The sequence below is a fragment of the Ictidomys tridecemlineatus genome, chromosome 4 (assembly GCF_052094955.1).
Source record: "Ictidomys tridecemlineatus isolate mIctTri1 chromosome 4, mIctTri1.hap1, whole genome shotgun sequence".
Lineage (NCBI taxonomy): Eukaryota > Metazoa > Chordata > Mammalia > Rodentia > Sciuridae > Ictidomys > Ictidomys tridecemlineatus.
The window spans coordinates 6,595,592-6,614,252 of record NC_135480.1 but is presented as its reverse complement, the minus strand read 5'-3'; the positions used below and the strand labels follow the sequence as shown (position 1 = coordinate 6,614,252).

General features: G+C 51.6%; 1 protein-coding gene and 1 pseudogene across 5 annotated transcripts; both read right to left on the bottom strand.

The window, feature by feature from the left end:
• Window positions 1-407: 407 nt before the first annotated feature.
• Window positions 408-4,378, bottom strand: LOC101977204 (ribonucleoside-diphosphate reductase subunit M2-like; annotated as a pseudogene).
• Window positions 4,379-8,699: 4,321 nt separating this feature from the next.
• Window positions 8,700-18,571, bottom strand: Slc29a2 (solute carrier family 29 member 2). 5 transcript variants are annotated; one of them, XR_013437410.1, is made up of 14 exons: window positions 17,660-17,727; window positions 17,068-17,418; window positions 16,144-16,168; window positions 15,881-16,041; window positions 15,558-15,697; window positions 15,059-15,193; window positions 14,248-14,345; window positions 13,971-14,055; window positions 12,929-13,071; window positions 12,570-12,675; window positions 12,399-12,484; window positions 10,866-11,065; window positions 9,695-10,224; window positions 8,700-9,075 (listed from the first exon to the last, which is right to left on the bottom strand). XR_013437410.1 is itself a non-coding variant. In XM_040284070.2 (14 exons), exons 2-14 carry the CDS (start codon window positions 17,181-17,183, stop codon window positions 10,181-10,183), a joined length of 1,401 nt encoding a protein of 466 aa, XP_040140004.1. In that variant the 5' UTR covers window positions 17,184-17,418; window positions 17,660-17,727; the 3' UTR covers window positions 8,700-10,180. The 5 variants fall into 5 exon arrangements, 4 of the variants coding, with proteins under 4 accessions (XP_040140004.1, XP_040140003.1, XP_005333443.1 ...); XM_040284070.2 differs by adding an exon at window positions 12,119-12,180 and having other exon boundaries at window positions 8,700-10,224; XM_040284069.2 differs by having other exon boundaries at window positions 8,700-10,224.
• Window positions 18,572-18,661: the final 90 nt, after the last annotated feature.

The following is an 18,661-nucleotide window of genomic DNA, read 5'->3' as shown; positions in this document are numbered from 1 at the left end:
TGGGAAAAGAACATCAATCAGATGCCAGTGGAAACGCCTGTCAATCAGCCAGATCTCCTGACTAACGCCTGTCAATCAGCAGGACCCCCTGGCCCATCCTGGAGTTCAGCCAAGTCCCCTGACCAACTCCAAGGGGGCAAGGGACCCTAAAAACACATTTTCTTGTCCCAAGCCCTTCCCTTCCCGCTGTAAGCCCCATAAAAGTCCAGTCCGGTCGAGCTTCCACACGGTTTCTTCTCCTGTCCCCTCTGTGGGTCTGATCAAGTTCCACCCGGGAGTGATATCTCAATAAAGCCTGTTCAGCGGCCCTTTTAAATCTGCCTCCTTTGGTCGCTGCCCACCACGCCTGATCTGACAGTAGCTACACAGCTTTTTAGGTGCCATTTGTGGACAATGGCATAACTGGTTGATTCATTGTAGCTGATTTTTTATTTCTTTTGTGGAGGATGATAAGGGAGAAAAAAAAGTCAGCCAAATAAGAACACATCTTCTGTTCATTTAGAAGTCAACATTCAAGGTAAAAGAATCCTCTATTAGATTGGACATCACTCCCATCCTCTGATGCTTGCCTACTCTCAAACAAGTTAGTCTTCCCTTCCAGTGAATTATTCTCCATAAAGTCAATAGATTCTCTACTCTGAAAACCTTGTGAAAGCTCAGCTCCAGCATGAGCCTGTCTACCACGGATTTAATGTACTGCTTCATCAAAGTGCAGTTCATCCCTTGAGCTTCACAGCCAAGGCCCCCGTGAAGAACTCCTGTTCTATCCTCACAGCATTGATGATTATTGCTTTTGCTCTCTGCTCTGATGGTTTGTGTAACAGGTGTTTAAAATTCAGCAGGCAAAGTCACAGTGTAAACCCTTGATTCTGATAATAAGTTAATTGGAAAATGTGAGGCCAGAATATTGACACAAAAGAACCAGAAAAGAAGATTCCTTCCGCAGTGGCAAAGGCTAAAACATGTTCTTGTAGGTAGCCTCTTTGTCCCCAATCCAACTCAAGGCCCAATCTGCTTTCCTCTTCACACAAGGCATCCTTTCAATAGCATTGGAGAGAAATTCCCTTTCTTTAGAATCTTTAATGTAAGTGTCAATAAGGAGACTCTACATTTTAGAATGCATGTTTTCTGTGGCAACCTGGAAGCCATAGAAACAGCCCACTTCTGTAATTTGAACTTCTTGGCTAAATTATTCCACCAAATTTTCATTTGCTATGCCATCACTTGCTGCAAAGAAAGCCAGGACAAGCAATATAAAATATCGTTCCTCAGGGCTGTTTGTGGTGGCACGTGAAAAACCAGCCTCTACCTCAGAGCAAAGCCTGTCCAAGGAAGGGGGCGTGACCCTTGTCCTTGGAAAGACCCATAGAGCACTCCTAGGCACATACCCACCATGCTGAGTTGTTTATCTACATTAACTGGGGAGATCTGCTGCACCTGGTATCCCTGACTCAGGCTAGGTGAGGACACATAGCAACCCCCTAGCAACCACCAATCAGCATGAAACAGGGAAAATACCTGGGATGCCAGATGACCCTCTCAGTAGTTTATGGTGGTTGTTAACATGTTGGGAACCCATGTAGTTCAGCATGTACTTCCCTCATGGCCTAAACCAATCAGTTCAAATTAATCCCTCTCTTGTACTAACCAATTACCCCTACCTACCCAACTTGTTCCCGCCAGTGAATGTGCTAATCATGTTTTAGAGTTGTTTTATGATTTTCCCGTGGTGGGTGATGATTTGCTAAAAGATGCTATGATGTATGTGGGGGTCCCTGCCTTCCCCAAAGAGTGTATAAAACTGCTGCAAACCCTGGGCTCGGGGCCTCTCAGCGTCACTAGTTGCTGTGTGCACAGAGGAACGAGCTAGCTCACAATAAACACCTCTTTGCTGCTTACATCCATCTTGGTCTCTGGTGGTCTTTTGGGGGTCCCGAATTCAAGCATAACACACACACATGTAATCCCAGTGGCTTGGGAGGCTGAGACAGGAGGATTGAGAGTTCAAAGCCAGCCTCAGCAAAAAGTGAGGCGCTAAGTAATTCAGTGAGACGCTGTCTCTAAATAAAGTACAAAATAGGGGTGGGGATGTGGTTCAGTGGTCAAGTGCCCCTGAGTTCAATCCCAGTACCAAAAATAAATAAATAAATAAATATATATATATATATATATATATATATATATATATATATTTATACTGCCGCAGTCTTGGCTGGGGACAAGATCATGAGCCACCACACACCTTGTAGATTCAAACAGCAATTCTTTATTCCCGAACTCACACCGGCCCTGTACAATCACGTTCTGGGGAAATCCCAGTTCTGCCGCCCAATTCACATCCCAAATACTTTCTTAATTCCAGAGAACTCAGGCAGCAGGAATGCCCTATATCCAGCAGGAATAACCTTCAACCTGGAACTTCCCTAAAACCCAGATTGTCTTAAACGGGAACGCCTTAAACCCAAATTATCTTAAACCGGGATACTTCCTAAAATCTGCAGGATACACCTTAAACCTGGATCCACCCTGGTCCTTGAGCAATGTCACCTTTCTCAAAGACACATGCAATGTCACAGCAAATTTCCATTTAACATGGGATACGCTGGCAAGGAAATTTCGATGCATCATTCCTACTTGGCAATGGCCCTCAGCAATATACACATATATATAATGTATCATATATATATGATATATATACCCATGTATATATACACACAATAAAATTATATATATATATTATATATATATATATATATATATAATTTAAATATATATATTATTTAAATATATATATATTATATATATATATATATTTCCTCAGGCTTCAGGGCTTCCCAATGCTGGATGTCCTTGGAAAGATCCACCTCCTTGGCTGTCCGAAAGGAAGCCTCACTTTCTTGCATATCTGCCAAATAACATGGTATTCAATAGGAAAGATGATGTAAGGATGGCCTTAGGCCTTAGCCTCAGCAACTTCATTTTAAAACTCCATTTAAAAATAAACCTGCAGGGGCTGGGGATGTGGCTCAAGAGGTAGCGCGCATGTGAGCGGCCCGGGTTCGATCCTTAGCACCACATACAAACAAAGATGTTGTGTCCGCCGAAAACTAAAAAAAAAATAAGTAAATATTAAAAATAAATAAATAAAACCTGCAGTCTCACCAGGCAAGCTGCAGAGCCCTCCAATATGTCAATCAGGCATAGCCTGATAAAAGCAAGTCACATGTGATAAAAGTGAAGTCACATGTCATTTGTCATAATCCTGATAAGAGTCAGAAATCAGCAAACCACATGTCCTAACTCTAAGAATGAAAGATGTTACTAAGAAACCTGGTAGAGGGGTTAGGGTTGTGGCTCAGTGGTAGAGCACTTGCCTAGCATGTGTGAGGCACTAGTTCAATTCTCAGCACCACATATAAATAAATAAATAACAAAGATCCATTGACAACTAAAAAATATTTTAAAAGGAAAAAAAAAAAAGAAACCTGGTAACAGCTGATAGGGACCCAAATGGTGAACAGAAGCTCCCAAAATTTAATATAAATGTTGGAGCAAATGAACAGACATCAGCCAGCCAACACTGATGCCCACATGCTGGAGCGCCTGATGAGGCCCTGGACTGACACCCCAGCTCTTCTCACCTGCCTGATCCTCTGCACCGTCCTCATTGCTCTCAAACTCTATAGCAGCCTCTTGACTCTGGTGAGAAAAGGACGTCTTTACGTCTCCTTACAACTGGCTCCTCAGCCAGTGGTCAACTCCACTCCAGGGGAAGCCTCTATTGGTTCCTGACCTGGTCGCTGTGGTCTGAATATGCATCTGCTGGACTTGAGATCCCTTAGGTCTTAAGACTTTAAATCTAGCTCTGAAGCTCAGCATGCAGAGGGAATGTCTGTAATGGGTCTGTCGTGATCAAGTGTGTTCACAGTGCTTAGAGTTAACTTAGAATGGTTTGCTTTGAGTTGATGATGTCTATTGCAGTGCCCAGCATTAAGGATTCCTTAGACTAAGAACCTATAGAGTGAAATTGTATTAAGTGATTCGAGTGAATAAAACATTGAAGGGGCAAAAGTGTGTGGAAATTCTTTATCTTTCCCCTCAGCTGCAGATGTTGCACTTTGCCCATTGTGACAGATGACAAAGTGGCGGGTGTTCTCTCTCAGTAGTGGTCCATCCCCTACGCTGGGGGCAGGAACTTTAGTTAGGCTCCACGGACTCCTTGGAAGATCCTCCTCGCAGTCTTGCTGGCCAGGACACTGGTCCCACTGAGGGCCGGGAACATGTCCTCCTTGTCTGCCAGGCTGAGCCCCTTCAGCAGCGAGAGCTGCAGCTGCTGCTGGTCTTCGGTGGTGGCAAGTGGGGTGCTGACCAAGAGCATGGTAGTGGCAGTGGCAGACATCAAGATGGCAGTGAACAAAGTGGCCAAGTGGAGCCCAGAGCCTCTTCTTCACTTTTGAGATAGTTTTTATGGATATAAAATTCTTGGTTGGGTCTGGGGATGTGGCTCAAGCAGTAGCGCGCTCACCTGGCATGCATGCAGCCTGGGTTCGATCCTCAGCACCACATACAAATAAAGATGTTGTGTCCGCCGAGAACTAAAAAATAAATATTAAAAAATTCTCTCTCTCTTAAAAAAAATTCTTGGTTGCTTTTTTTTTTTGGCATTTTACTATATCATCCCACTGCCTTCTGAGTATCATGGTTTCTTTTGAGAAATAATCTGTTACTTTTATTAATGAATTCTTGTATAAAAAGTTGCTTTGTTATGCTTGAATTCAGGACCCCCAAAGTCCACCAGAGACTCAAGATCGATGTAAGCAGCAAAGAGGTGTTTATTTTGAGCTAGCTCAGTCCTCCGCGCACACACACAGCAACTGATGACGATGAGAGGCCCCAAGCCCAGGGTTTGCAGCATTTTTATACATTCTTTGGAGAGGGCAGGGACTTCACATACATCATAGCAAATCATCACACACCGCGGGAAAATCAAATAACAACTGTAAAACATGATTAGCACATTCATTGGCTGGAACAAGTTGGGTAGGGGTGATTGGTCACTACAAAAGTGGTATTCGTTTGAACCGATTGGTTTAAGCCAAGAGTGGTGTACATGGTGAACTACATGGTTTCCCAATGTTATCAACCACCATAAACTACTGGGAGGGTCATCTGGCATCCCAGGTATTTCCCTGTCTCATGCTGATTGGTGGCTGCTAGGGGGCTGCTATGGGTCCCCACCTAGCCTGACTGAGTCAGGGACACCTGGGGCAGCAGATCTCTCCTGTTATTTGTAGATAAACAACTTAGCAGGGTGGGAATGTGCCTAAGAGTGCTCTGTGGGTTTTTTCAAGGACAAAGGCATGTCCCTTTCTTGGACAGGCTTTGTTCTGAGATAGAGGCTGGGCCAGCAAAAATGTAAACTACCATTTTTGTTATGCTCGTCAGAGTTTTGTCATCTGTAACCCCCTTTGTATAACTTTCTGGGCTATGAAGCTGGGCTGCAGGAAAGCTGTGGGGCTGTCTTTTTCCTGCGGTTTTTGTGGGGAGAGGCAGCCCGGCCGGTTGAAATAATAAGCTTGCTTTAACTTGATTTTAATTGGAGTCAGTGTCCTGGTCTAACACTGGGATTTCAGGTGTGGCCCAATAGCTCTTACTCACTTTTTTAGCATTTCTTTGGAGGGATGGGCACTTACAGCCTATTCATATTTAGCCTTGTGGAACCAGTTTCCTCTTCTTAAAATGGGGATAGTAGTTGAAGGATATGGAAAATAAGTCCAAGAACATCTTCCCTAAACTTTTGTCATTTAAAATCCCAGACCCAGGCGTAGTGGCACACGCCTTTGAGCCTGTAATCCCAGCAGCTCAGGAGGCTGAGGAAGGGATCATGAGTTCAAAGCCAACCTGAGCAAAAAGCAAGGCGCTAAGCTACTCAGTGAGACCCTGTCTCTAAATAAAGTACAAAAAAGGGCTGGGGATGTGGCTCAGTGGTTGAGTGCCCCTGAGTTCAATCCCCAGTACTCAAAAAATAAAATAAAGTCCCAGGCCTCAGCTAAAGTACAGGAACACAAAAGGAACTCCACCTGACTGGCACCTGACCCCTCACCCTAAAGGGTCAGCTGACCCCAGTACAATAACCCCCAGGAAATTCCCTATTCACATTCCTGTCCCGCCCTAATGGATCAGGGAGACCCCAATACAATGGACCCCAGGAATTGCCCTCCTGTCCCACCCTAAATGAAGCCCATATAAACCAGACCCTTGCTTCTGCCTGACGCCACTTTCTGCCCTGAAAATGAGCCACACCAACGTTCCACCAATTGACTCTGCAGCTGAATCTTGAATAAAGAAAAGCTTGAGTTTTGCTTCCCTTCTCCCAAATAAGATATTATTTCCACCTAAAACTTAAGAAGAAATATGAGAGAGAGAGAGAGAGAGAGAGAGAGAGAGAGAGAGAGAGAGAGAGAGAGAGAGAAACCCTGAGGAGAAAGAAAGAGCAGAACAGGATGCCAATTGGCTCCATCTTGGTATCATGGCAACTCCAATGACTGCAAAGCAGGGCCCTGTTCTGTCATGCCAAAGATGGCCCCCATCACCGGTTCCTTCTAATGTATCAATGGCCTCAAGACCCATACCTCTCCCCTTCGCCTTGTGCTTCATTCTCCCAAGAGAGAGGAGGAGATTGGTTCCTTTCACCAGGAAAGCTGGACCAGGCTACCTTACAGGCTGCCGGTCAGCCAATGGGTGGCTTCTCTGGCTTGGAACTCACCCCTGGTCCAATCAGCTGAGAGAGGCCATTCTCATTCAGACCTGGGACAGAGACTGAGGCCGGGAGGCCTGTTGGCAATGTGTAGCACGACCAGAGCTGTGGTGTGAAATGCTTCTTGTGTAGAAGAATTCTAACCAGGGCTCATAACAGAGTGACTTGAGGGTGAGGACTGGACTTTAATGTCCGAGTCCCTTCACTGAGTGGCTCTATCCCCTCCTCAGAGACCCCTCCAAGGATTTGCTGATGGAAACTGGCTGCTCTAAGGGAGTCTCAGACTATTGGCAAAGCCATGTCAGGACCTGGGAGGTGGCAATACCTGGGGACTGGACATCAGGAGAGGGACAAACAGGTGTAGCCCATCAGCCCAAAACTTGGAAGGAAAACTTGGGCTGGGTCTAAGGGAAAGAGGACAGGACGGGAAGATGGAATTCCAGGTTGTGAAGGATGCCTGTGGTGGGACTGTGCGCTTTCTGGGGCCCATCCTCCACTGCTCAGCCCTACCTTGGTCTTGGTCCAGGTGTCGGGGGACCTCTGTGGTTTTCATGAGTCTGCCTGGCATGCCAGAGGGGGCTGCCTTCTTCCCTGCTTACCTCAGAGGGGACAGCTAAGCCTAGTACTCTTTACCAAAGACTCTGGGGACTCCGGCTCCTGTTTTCCCCGGGATCATGAGTCTGAGCTCTAGCTATGACCTCACTCCAGGATTCCACACTTGAGTATCAAATGTCCACTGCTTCTAAATAAAGGACTGAATTTGAACCCAGGACACCTGACCAGCCTATGTGCACTTAACCATGGGACTAAATGGCCTCTGTAGGGGCAGCTGCTCTCCTGTGTCCATCCTCCTCTCTGCAAGTTGCTGCTCAGGCCTCATCTCTGCCTCCCTGGGCTGCAGGAATAGCCTCAGCCAAGGCCTCTCTCCTTGTCCCTTCTCTGTGGTTCACTGACCACAGGCAGCCACAGGGGGGTCCTTCCAGCAGAGGGCTCCAGGGTTGCTTTTCCTTGATTGCAATAGGAAGCTCAGATGCTTTGACTTTGTACAGAAGGCCCTTCATCCTCTCTCCTAACCCTCCCTCACCCCCTAGGAACCGTCATCAGAAGTCCCCACAGTCTACTCCATGCTCACGCCTCCCACCCAGCACCCCTGATGGAGGTGCCCCTTCTCCACCTCAGTAACTCACCCCTCAGGGCCCAGCTGGAAAACACGGCCTCCAGAATGCTTGCCCTGACCTCTCCGGTGAGACCCATGGCTCCCTCTCCTGGACTCCTGCATCCCACGCTCTCACAGGCCTTAATACACATTACACTCTGCTTCCCACGGCCTTGGCAGTGGGGACTGCATCCCCCGGATTCCAGGGTCTCCAGACCCAGGGCAGGTGTCTGTGAACAGTGGTCAGAGGAATGAACCCTCACTTGGGGTCTGCCCTGTGGTTTCTGGGCAGGTGCCCCGTGCTGGCTCAGCGCCTGATACACGGCAGGTGGGCAGGAAATGCTTGTTCTTTTCTGGGCTGGGCAGTTGGTGCAGACGTGTGAAGATGAAGCCAGCACTTCATTCTGAGAACTGGCCGTGCTGTCAAAGCCCTTTCGGGGCTGACTGCCTCTCTCAGGATACATTTCTAAGGAGAAGCCCTGGCCTGGCAGAGGACGCAGATGAGAGCCAGGGCTAATGGCAGGGGACAGCTGTCCGTCCAGCAGGTGCTCCTCTCAGGAGGAAAATACAGGGCTCCTGCTCCTTATAGGGCCAACACCCTTGTCTGTCATGTGGCTCAGAGGAACCAAAACAGAGATGCACACCAACACCGACCCCTGTCCCCCTCAGGGCTTGTCATTTCACCTGTCAAGTAGGCACCATCATCCCCACCCCACTGAGCTCACTGCGGCCAACTGCACACACAGCCAGCTGCACTTCGAAAATAAAGACTCCATGAATGCATCATACAAACGAACAGGTTGTAATCAGACCCAGGAGCCAGGGCAGAGGGAGAAACAGGGCAAAAGCCAGCGTATGTGCTTAGGGATCCTGTCCCAAGTCCCTTGAGGAAAAGAAGCACGTGGTGGGCAGGAGGGACAGCACCTTCATGGAGGAGGGAGATGGGGGCTGTGTCCCAGCTCTACCATGGGCAGGTCACTTCCCCATGGGACTTGGTTTCCTCACCTGTACAGTAAGGGAGACACAGTCCCTGCCCAGTTCCTCCCAAGGGCTTTAATGAGGCTTAGTGAAGGAGTGGGTGTGGAAGAGCTCTTCACAAATGGAAAGTCCACTGTATGCAAGCAGGCTGACTGCTCTTCTTGAAGCCAGGCCCGGTTGGGTTCTGGGAAGTGGGGATATTAAATGTTGGCCAAGAAAAATACTCTATTAACTGGGCATGGCGGCGCAAACCTATAATCCCAGCAACTTGGGAGCCCGAGGCAGGAGGACCCTCAGCAACTTAACAAGACCCCGTCTCAAAATAAAAAATAAAAAGGGCTGGGGACGTAGTTCAATGATGTCTCTGAGTTTAATCCCCAGTACAAAACAATAACACTGAGGACCAGGTACGGTGGCACACACCTGTAATTCTAGTGGCTCGGGAGGCTGAGGCAGGAGGATTGTGAGTTCAAAGCCAGCCTCAGCAAAAAGCAAGATGCTAAGCAACTCAGTGAGACCCTGTCTCTAAATAAATAAAATACAAAATAGGGCTGGGGATGTGGCTCAGTGGTTGAGTGCCCTGAGTTCAATCCCCAGTACCAAAAAGAAAAAACAAAACAAACCAAAAAAAAAAAAACCACTGAGGCTCAGAGCCGGGTCCTTTGAGTACCCTCAGATCCTCAGCACCTCTTCCTTCATGCTCCCTTCAACTTCCCTGGCACCTTTTGCCCTGCGTGGGAGAGAGGACTATCGGGAGGCTGGGGCCCAGGACAAGGAAGAGCCCCTGCCCTGGGTGGCCCCACCTCCCACTTTGATTGATTGGAGGTCCAGGCTGCATCAGCTGCACCTGCAGCCAGGCCTGCTGGCCGTTCCGCTCGGGGTCAGCAGGTGGAGTTCTTGATTAACAGATGCAGTCTTGATGGTGGGGGAGGACCTTGGTCTTCAGCCTCTTTTCCTTGATTGCCACTTCTCAATGTGGTCTTCTGTGAGTCTAGATGAAGTCCGTTCTCTGTGGGGCCTAGAATGATCTGTGGTGGATTCTTTCTTGCAGAACCCCAAGTAGCCAGCAGCCAGGGATGGAGAGTGGCTTCTGCCGCCTCCTGCGCCTGCAGCCAAGAGCCTGCCCAGCAGAGGCCTGAGCTCAGCTTGTCCCTTCTGGGCTGGGTCTCGGCTCCCGGAGAGGTGCTGAGAAGGGGGCTGCCAGGAGCCCTGACAGGCCTTTCAGAGCAGTGCCTTGAAGAGGAAGGAGAGGGAGGCTCCGCAGGAGAGTCCCAGGGCCAGGAAGAAGGTCATGAGGGCGCCAGCCACCTCCCTCTCATGCGGCAACACCTGCCTGGAACACAGGGGAATAGAAGCTCTTAGAAAATGCCAGGCCCAAACCCCGGAGTAGGCCTGTGGTTCCCCGCCCGCCCCTACACAAGACCCCTGAATTCCAGTCTGTGTGTGACCCCATTCCTGAGTTTAGTTTCCCTGTATGTAAAATAGGGCCACTGAACAGACACCTTTCAGGGCCTTTGGGGTCCAACATTATAGGATTCTAGATCTCATGGCCTTCCTTCTTGACAAAATGCCCTCCAGCTTGTTCTCCATGTCACCTGACTCTCCTGAGATTCCCAACTCCCCTGCCCGTAGAGGAAACAGCCCATGAGCTTTGCTTTTGAAAAAAAACCTTAGCGCCCTTTTAAATGAGAATCTCTGCACTAAATGGGCTCTAAGGAAGGACAGTCCAACCCATTTATTTATATCAGGGGAAACTGAGGCCATCCCAGAGGCCCCAGAACCAGTGCCCAGGCTACGTAGGCAGGTACCTTCCAGCCAGAGGCCAGCTCAGCAGTGAAGGCCTGACCCACAGGGTGGCGCCAGTGAGGCGTGGGCACAGCCAGCAGGGCGAGCCAGGCGGCCAGCTCCCTCCCTGGCAGCTGTCCCTCCTCAAAAAGCCAAGCCGCCTCCCCACCCCAGCACCTGCCCCCAGACCTGGGCGCCAGGCACATGGTGAGGGACACCAGGTAGCCATTGGAAACGGCGAAGAGCAGCATGAAGGTGATGAAGTAGGCGTCCTGAGGGAAGAGGATGGGCAGCCGGGCCCGCTCAGGCACGTGGCACAGCATGAAGAGTGGCACGAACAGGAAGCGCAGGCACACCAGCAGGGGCAGCAGCCGGCTGTCCTCATCTGGCTGTGGCACAGGCTCGGGTGAGTGCTTCCCCAGGACACCCACGAGAGACCCATCAACCATCCCCCAAACTCCTCTGCCCTGACCCAGGACTGGGGCCTCCAAGGAACAAGAACTGGGCCATGGCCGCCCAACAACCAGGACAGGCCTGGGGCTAGCCTTGGCCTCGCCCTAGCTCTAGTTTGGGCTTTCTCCAGGGAAGAATTGAAGAGGCCTTAGAAAGCATCCCTGGCTTCCAAACTCAGTTCCCCAGGGCATCCCTAGGGGTTCCATAGCCTCCTTAGGGGCAGATGGCTTTCTTTTCCTTTAAATTTATTTTATTTTAAAAAAATTTTTAGTTGTAGATGGACACAATCCTTTTTTTCTATTTTATTTTTATGTGCTGCTGAAGATCAAACCCAGTGCCTTACGCGTGCTAGGCAAGTGCTCTACCACTGAGCTATAGCCCTAGCCCTCTTTTCCTTTTAGTTTTTTGATTGGCACATAAAAGTTGCACATACTTATGGGGTACCATGTGATGTTTCAATTAGGTACACTTCTAGCATTCAAATCGGTGAGCATATCTGTCTCTTCAAGCATTTATCATTTCTTTTTTTTTTTTAATTTTATTTATTTTTTAGTTTTCGGCAGACACAACATCTTTGTTGGTATGTGGTGCTGAGGATTGAACCTGGGCCACATGCATGCCAGGCGAGCGCGCTACCGCTTGAGCCACATCCCCAGCCCCGCATTTATCATTTCTTGGTGGTAAAAAACATTCAAAATCCTGTCTCCTAGCTTTTACAAAGTATATAGTACATTATCATCATCTATAGCCACCCTGCTGTGCAACAGAACCCCACAACATATTTTTCCTATACAAATATAACTTAATACTCAACATATGACCTCTCCCAGATGGGGTTTCTTAGTAGGATGGGAAGCTGGAGATCCGGGCCCATCCTGCCTGGATCGGACAGCAATGTTCTGCTGCATTTCTAATGTCTCTAAGGGAGATTTCACTTAGCACCTTGCTAGAAGCAATTTGGAAACAAGGAATCTTGTTCAACCCCTCACCAGGTATAGGAAACTCCACATGACATTCTCTGAACACGGAGGGCTGGGTCCTGGGCTGGACACTGTGGACACAGAGGTCAACTCTGGATAGCTTCCATTTTCGAGAAGCTCAGCCCAGGCTTGCATGTGCCAGAGGCCAAGCGCTTACTGCTGCTTGGCAGGCTCTTTCACTGCAGACCAACAGGACTACTAGGAAGTCACTTTTTGCAATTTCATGTCCTCTGGCCACCCCCAACTGCTTCCTATAAATTGGCAGCTTGTCCAGCCCAGCTGTGCTCACCCACAGAAAGTATGAGGTCAGGCTCCGCCCCAGCCAGTCCATGACGTTGAAGAGCAGGAAGCAGCAGATAGGGTTGAAGAACTGACCTGGGGGAGACAAAGGGTGGCTCACCCTGGTCCCTGACTCTCCTCTCCTGTCTCCCCCTATCATTTTCTGTACCCCAACACTCACTCCATTTCCCAGGACTGGTGGAGCTGGTCACCATGGCTGTGATGGCAGGGAAGACCGACAGGGTGACTGTGAAGACCAACACAAGGCACAGCGCCATCAGCCAGATCTGGGAGCCGGAGGCAGGGGTGTGAGCGGGCAGGGCAGCCCCGGCCCAACACGGGCCCCAACCTTCTCACCCCAGCCCTGCCCGGGTGTAGGACACCAGGGGCCTGGCCCAGTTGTGTCCATGACCTGCCATGACCCTATGACAAGTGGATATGAAGACCCCATTCTAGCCTAAGAGCGTCTGCTGAGGACTGGAGAGGGGGTCCCACCCTTCTTCCCCAGGAGTGGTGGCTGGGGTCATCTCCCAGCTGTACCTTCTGGAAGACAATGAAGACTGAAGGTTTTTCTAGCTTCTGGGGCTCATCTAGCTCTGGTTCCAGCTCGGGCTCCTTCTCAGGGTCAAGATCTGGAGTCAGAGTTGCCACCTGGGGGCTGTTGGGAATCCCATTCTTCTCATCTGGGGCAAGAAGGAAGTGTGGGGTCATGTGATCTAGGTCTCCCAACAGTCAGCCCTGAAGGAGGAGGATTCCCAGCAGTTAAAACAAGTGACCCTTCTCCAGCCCAGGGTACCAGCAAAGGGCAGCAACGGTGGCAGTATGCCACCTATTTATTAAGCCCATGTGTGTGCCAGGCAACAAGTTAAGTGTCTCAGATGAGTTGTCCCATTGCCTGCTATTGCTTTGCAAATGAACAAACAGGCTGGAGGAGTGAAGTGGTCTGGTGACTTTTCTAAGGCCACTCGGCTTAGGTGTTGTGAAGCAGGATTCAGAGCTCGCCTGCAAGAAGCTTCGCTGCTTTCCCATTTTTGTTTTTGTTTTTGGTACTGGGGAGTGAACCCAGGAGCACTTTAGCACTGAGTTATGTCCCCAACCTTTCTCTTGAGTCAGGGTCTCACTAAGTTGCTTAGGGCCTTGCTAAGTTGCTGAGGCTGGCCTTGAACTCAGCCTCTTCATTTTAAAGAGCAGACAACTGAGGCCCAAAGAGCAGCAAGGCAAGACTTTAATTTCAGACTTCCCTTTGAGATCTTCCTGTGCTCACCCAAGACTCTGGAGCAGGTCATGGTGGTGCACACCTACAATCCCAGCGGCTGGGAGGGTGAGGCAGCAGGTTTCAAAGTTTGAGACCAGTCTCAGCAATGTAGCAAGACCCTGTCTCAAAGTAAAAACAGGGCTGGGGATGTGTTCAGTAGTTAAGTACTGGTGGGGTCAATTTCTGGTACAAAAAAAAAAAGCGAGAGAGAGTACACAAGGCTCCTAGGAGCCAGGTTTAGTTAGGGGCAGAGTGGAATGCTTCCAGCAGAGCTGGCTCATGCTTCCTCTGGGGATCCCACCTCCTCAGTGCAGTCCTGGGGCTTACCAGCCTGGAGGAGCTCAGCTTTGGTCTCTAGCTCGTGAGTTGGGGACCGTGAGGGCTTCTTGGCCAGGTAGTAGTGGGCAAACTCCTGCAGAAGGATGGAGAGCATCAGGACGGCCAGGTGAGGTGTTTGGATCCCTCCCCACACCCCTGGCTTGGAGGCCAGGACACCACAGTGAGTGGACATGGGTCTCTTCTGCCTCCCCTGTGCTCTCCCAGAGCCTCACTCAGGGCTCTGAGATGCCCTGAGATGGGCCCTGGAACCCAATGGCAGACTCACCAGGTGTGGTAGGCTCAGGTAACACACGATGGACATGAGGATGCCCACACAGGGCGTGATGAAGTATCCCAGGGCAGAGGTCTGGGCATCCACACCACCTGCAGAGGAGAAGGGGCTGGTTCTGCAGCTCCCATGTAGCCTCTAACTCCTGTCCTCCTTCCCAGAGTGCACTTCTCAGATGCCCAGCCTCTTCCCTTTTCCTTCACTGACTCTCATATGATGCCCCAGTCTGGCCCTTCATCCTTCTCTTTTCTTTACATGCCATTTAATATTTTATTAGTTGTTGATGGACCATTGTTTTTATTTATTTATATGCGGTGCTGAGAATCAAACCCAGTGCCTCACACATGCTAGGCAAGCGCTCTACCACTGAGCCACAACCCTGGCCCTCTACATGCCATTTTGTTGAGCATCTACTATGGGGCTTTCTCTTACTGCAGGCTCGGTACAATCTCAGCAGGAACTGTAATAATCACTTATGTGGGGAAATTATGGCAGAGAGGTTAAATGCCCCATCCAATGTGCCCAGCTAGTAAAGGCTGAGATGGATTAAAGCTTGCGTCTATCTCAAACCTACGCCCCGTCCCTTAACCTCAATCTGCTAGCACATATCAGGGTTGACCCCAGGATCCCCTTCCTGGTCATTCTCCCTCACTGCAGAGCCCAAGGGTCTGGCTCCCAGGCCCAACGCCCACTTCTCCATTACTCCATCACCTCTGTCTCCACCAAAAATCCAGGACCTTCTGCACACCCTCTGTGATCCCAAACCTCAGAGGCCACCCCACACCTCCAGCAATCCAAGTCCACTCACTGGCCATGGACATAAGCATGGCAAGGGCAGCGAAGATCCCAGCCAGGCCCTGGCCGCTGAGGAAGAGGGTGCTGTAGGTGGATGGCATGGTGCCCAGCTGCCCGAAGAGGCTTCCCTGCAGAACTGCACAGAAGGCTGAAGAGAGACAGGGACATGGCTGCCGCTCAATAAGGCAGTCTTAGGGGCTTCTGGGAGGAGGCCTTGGCAGAGCGCAGGGGGACTCTGGACTTGGCTGTACTGGGTGAGCTGTCCTTGGGACTCTGGACATTCTACTGCAACATCACATTCATTCCTCTTCTGAAACAACCACTGGCCTGTGGGGCTAGGTGCCAGGAGGCCAGCTCCAAGGTCACTGTGGGGCCTGGGACAAAGGGGTTTTCCTCTCCCTCTGGGCCTAAGTTTCCCCATTAGAGATCAGTGGTGCTGTCTTATCTTCTTGCATCTCTTGGGCCCTTTCTATTACAGGGAGGAGGCAGGGGTGGGGGACAGAAGTACTCACAGTTGATGAACCAGACAGAGACCATGGTGATGGAGAAGAAGGGCCCAGGGCTCATGTCCACCTTCACCAACGCTGCTGTCAGGGCGAAGAGCAGCAGGATGCCCAGCAGGCTGCCCAGAATGCGCACCACCTCAGGGATGCTACTCGGAAAGGGATAGAGAGCATCAGGTGGGCCCCGGCTAGGCAGTGGGTGGTGGGCAAGAGGTGCTGCCAGGGGCAGGACAGTGGGGCTGGGAGGGCCAGGCAGGTGGAGCAGGGGAAGGATGGGAGGTCTTCCTGGGCCCAGATGATAGGTACTGCCTTGGCAGGGGACGGGGTCTCACCACTGATACAGGAAGGAGTTGAGGAGTGTGAAGAGCAGCAGAGGCAGCTGGGACAGCAGCGTCACCCAGTTGTTGAAGTTGAAGGTGTCTGTGGGGCCTGTGTGGTTGGTGCTCAGGGTCCCAGCTGTGCTGTTGGCCTCTGCCAGCCGCCCCTGAAAGTACTGCCAGATGGGGAGGAGGAGTAAGGTTAGGCATCCCTAGTCTGTCCCTTTGCCTCCTCCCAGGTGTGTGATTGCTTGGCTAATGCTTTGGGGACTACTTGCCTTATCCCTGCATTGTCCCCAGCACCTGGAACACAGTAGAAACTCTATGGTTATGCACTTAATTGAATGGCTGGCATATGGAACAGGGCCCAAGCACTAAGAACCCCCAGCTCAAGCCTCCACGCATCTCTGGATCACCCTGATCTTTAGTCCCTAGTCCCCCCACAGCAGTCTCTAGATTCATTCATTCCGTGGGTATTTACTGAGTATCTACAGAAGTCAGGCTCTGGCTTAGGTGCTGACCCACTGCTTTCTCCCTGGAACATATACCCTGTCACTTCTCTGCTTAAGCACCATTTACCTTCTACCCACACCTTCCTATTATGTACAGGGTAAACCCCAAGAGTTTGGAACAACATTTAGGAACCCTGCAATATCAGATCCCACCCTCCCTTTTGTGTCCCATCTCTCACTCCATCCCACTAAGCACCAGCACCCCAGGTTCTGGATCTTTCTCTGAATAGGCCCTTGTCTCTGTAAGAAATGCCCTCTTTCCTCCTGACCACTCCTCCATCCCCCAACTTTGCCTACCCCACACTCAGCTTGTAAATCCTCTGTGTTCTCCCTCCCCTGAGAACCACAGCACTCTGATCCAAGCCTGGGAAGGCCCGTGTCACCTTACATTATTAATGGCTCTGACCCATCTTATTCTTAAGACCAGAGACGGATTCATCTTTGGGCCTCTGGGGTCCAGAACAGAGCACATCTGCAAAGTTACTGCACTGAATATAATAACCCAGTCCTAAAAAGAATGCAAAGTCCACACTTCTGCCTTCCTTTCAGAGAACCAACACTGAGGACAGACTCTCCCTCTGGGATGGTTTCTCTTTACTCCTAGTGGCTGGTCCACGTAGGAGCACATTAAATGTTTGCCTAATGTATTTAATTCTATTGTAAAGAAAATCAGAGGCTTGGATTACCCACTTTTGGAGTGACCGGACCAGAAATAACGACAGAGAAGGTGGGTGTGCAGCTCTTTTGCTGGTCCTAGACCCCCCCGAGCTGGTGGGCATTCCCCAAAGTTTGGCCTTCTCAGCCATGAGAGAGTATTTCCGTTCTCTGAGGCGCCATGCTTCGGCGAGCGAATGGGCATAGTGAGGAGTTTAAGGCAGCAAGGGGAAAAAGCGCCTGGTGAGCCTCAGTCCGGGGCGGCTGGAGGGATGGAGGGTGTTGTGGCCACCGGGCTGTCTCACCGGGATGGCGGTGATGAAGAAGTTCCAGGGAAGGAGGGTGCCCAGCCCCAGGATGAAGAAGCTGATCCCGACCAGGTGGTAGCTGTGGGGATCAGTGAGAAGGTCACCCCAAGGCCTCCTGCCGGGCCGCCCCTCCCGCTCCCAGGCCGTCCTCCGGAGAGCGTACTACAACCCCCATCACCCCCGCGCAGCAGCCGAGGGAGTCGGCTGATGGGAATTGTAGTCCAATACATCTACGAACCCCGGCGTGTCTAGGGGAGCGGGATTGTTCTGCCGACCGCCACCCGGGCCCCAGGACACATGGCACCGGGTTCCCATCTCACCTGTCCTGCGGAGCGTCTCCTCGCGCCATGGCCTTGGCAACGGAATGCACCGGGATGGGAGCGCAGAGGGGAGGCTGCACCCGCTCCTACGCGGGGCCGGGGGCCGGAGGCCGCGGGGACTGGGGGCCGTTGTCCCCGAACCCGAGTGCGGGCTGCTGGAGGTGGGGTGGGAGCTCCAGGAGGATTTCCGCGGGTCTCAGTCTCCACAGGCTCGGGCCTTAGCTCCGCCTCCGGGGCGGGGACAGAGGGTCGCACCACCTTCCTCCGCACCCCAAACCTTGGGCTCTTTGGGGGCGTTGTGCCGAGTCCTACCTTAGGGTCTCCCTACCGGCCAGCCCACACCACCAGTGTGGCTTGGGGCAGCTGACCCGATGGGTGTCGCCGCCGCACCTCTCCGCAGCCCGCTGCCTTGCCCGCGGGCGTCGGTCCTGGATCCCTGCGTCGAGGGAGGGAAGGGGAGCGTCCCTCCCACTCCCCCGCGGAGAGCTCCGCGGTCCCCCTGGCCCGGACTTTTCTTCCCTTCGCCGGCTGCTAGGTGCTGCCGAAGCCGCGTTCGCGCCCCCTAACGTTGGGGTGCACCCAGGGCGCCTCTGCGGAGCCCCGTCCCAGGGCATAACTCGAGCAGGGCCAGAGCGCGGGAAAGCAGGAGCCATCGCTTGTCGCTTGTGGTCCTGGCAGGCTGCGCGGAGTTGGGTCCCCCCGGAGGCCGAGGAGCGGGCTGGATGCCCATGCTGGCGGAACCCCCAGGCGGATCGGGAAGACAGGCAGACACACTAGCCTTCTCCAGCAGGTGCCTAGGGAAGCGCCCGGCCTTTGGGCCGAACAGCCGAGGTGCTGGCCCTGTTGGGGCGCCGGGGCGGGCTTCCAGGCCGAGGTGAGCTGAGCTGCGTTGGGAGCCGTGAGTGGTTGAGCAGAGGCTGGGAGAGAAGGGTGCCCCGGAAGTGCGCTCCCTCCCCGCGCGCTGCGTGCTTAAATACGTAGCCCTCAGCGGTCTACATCACA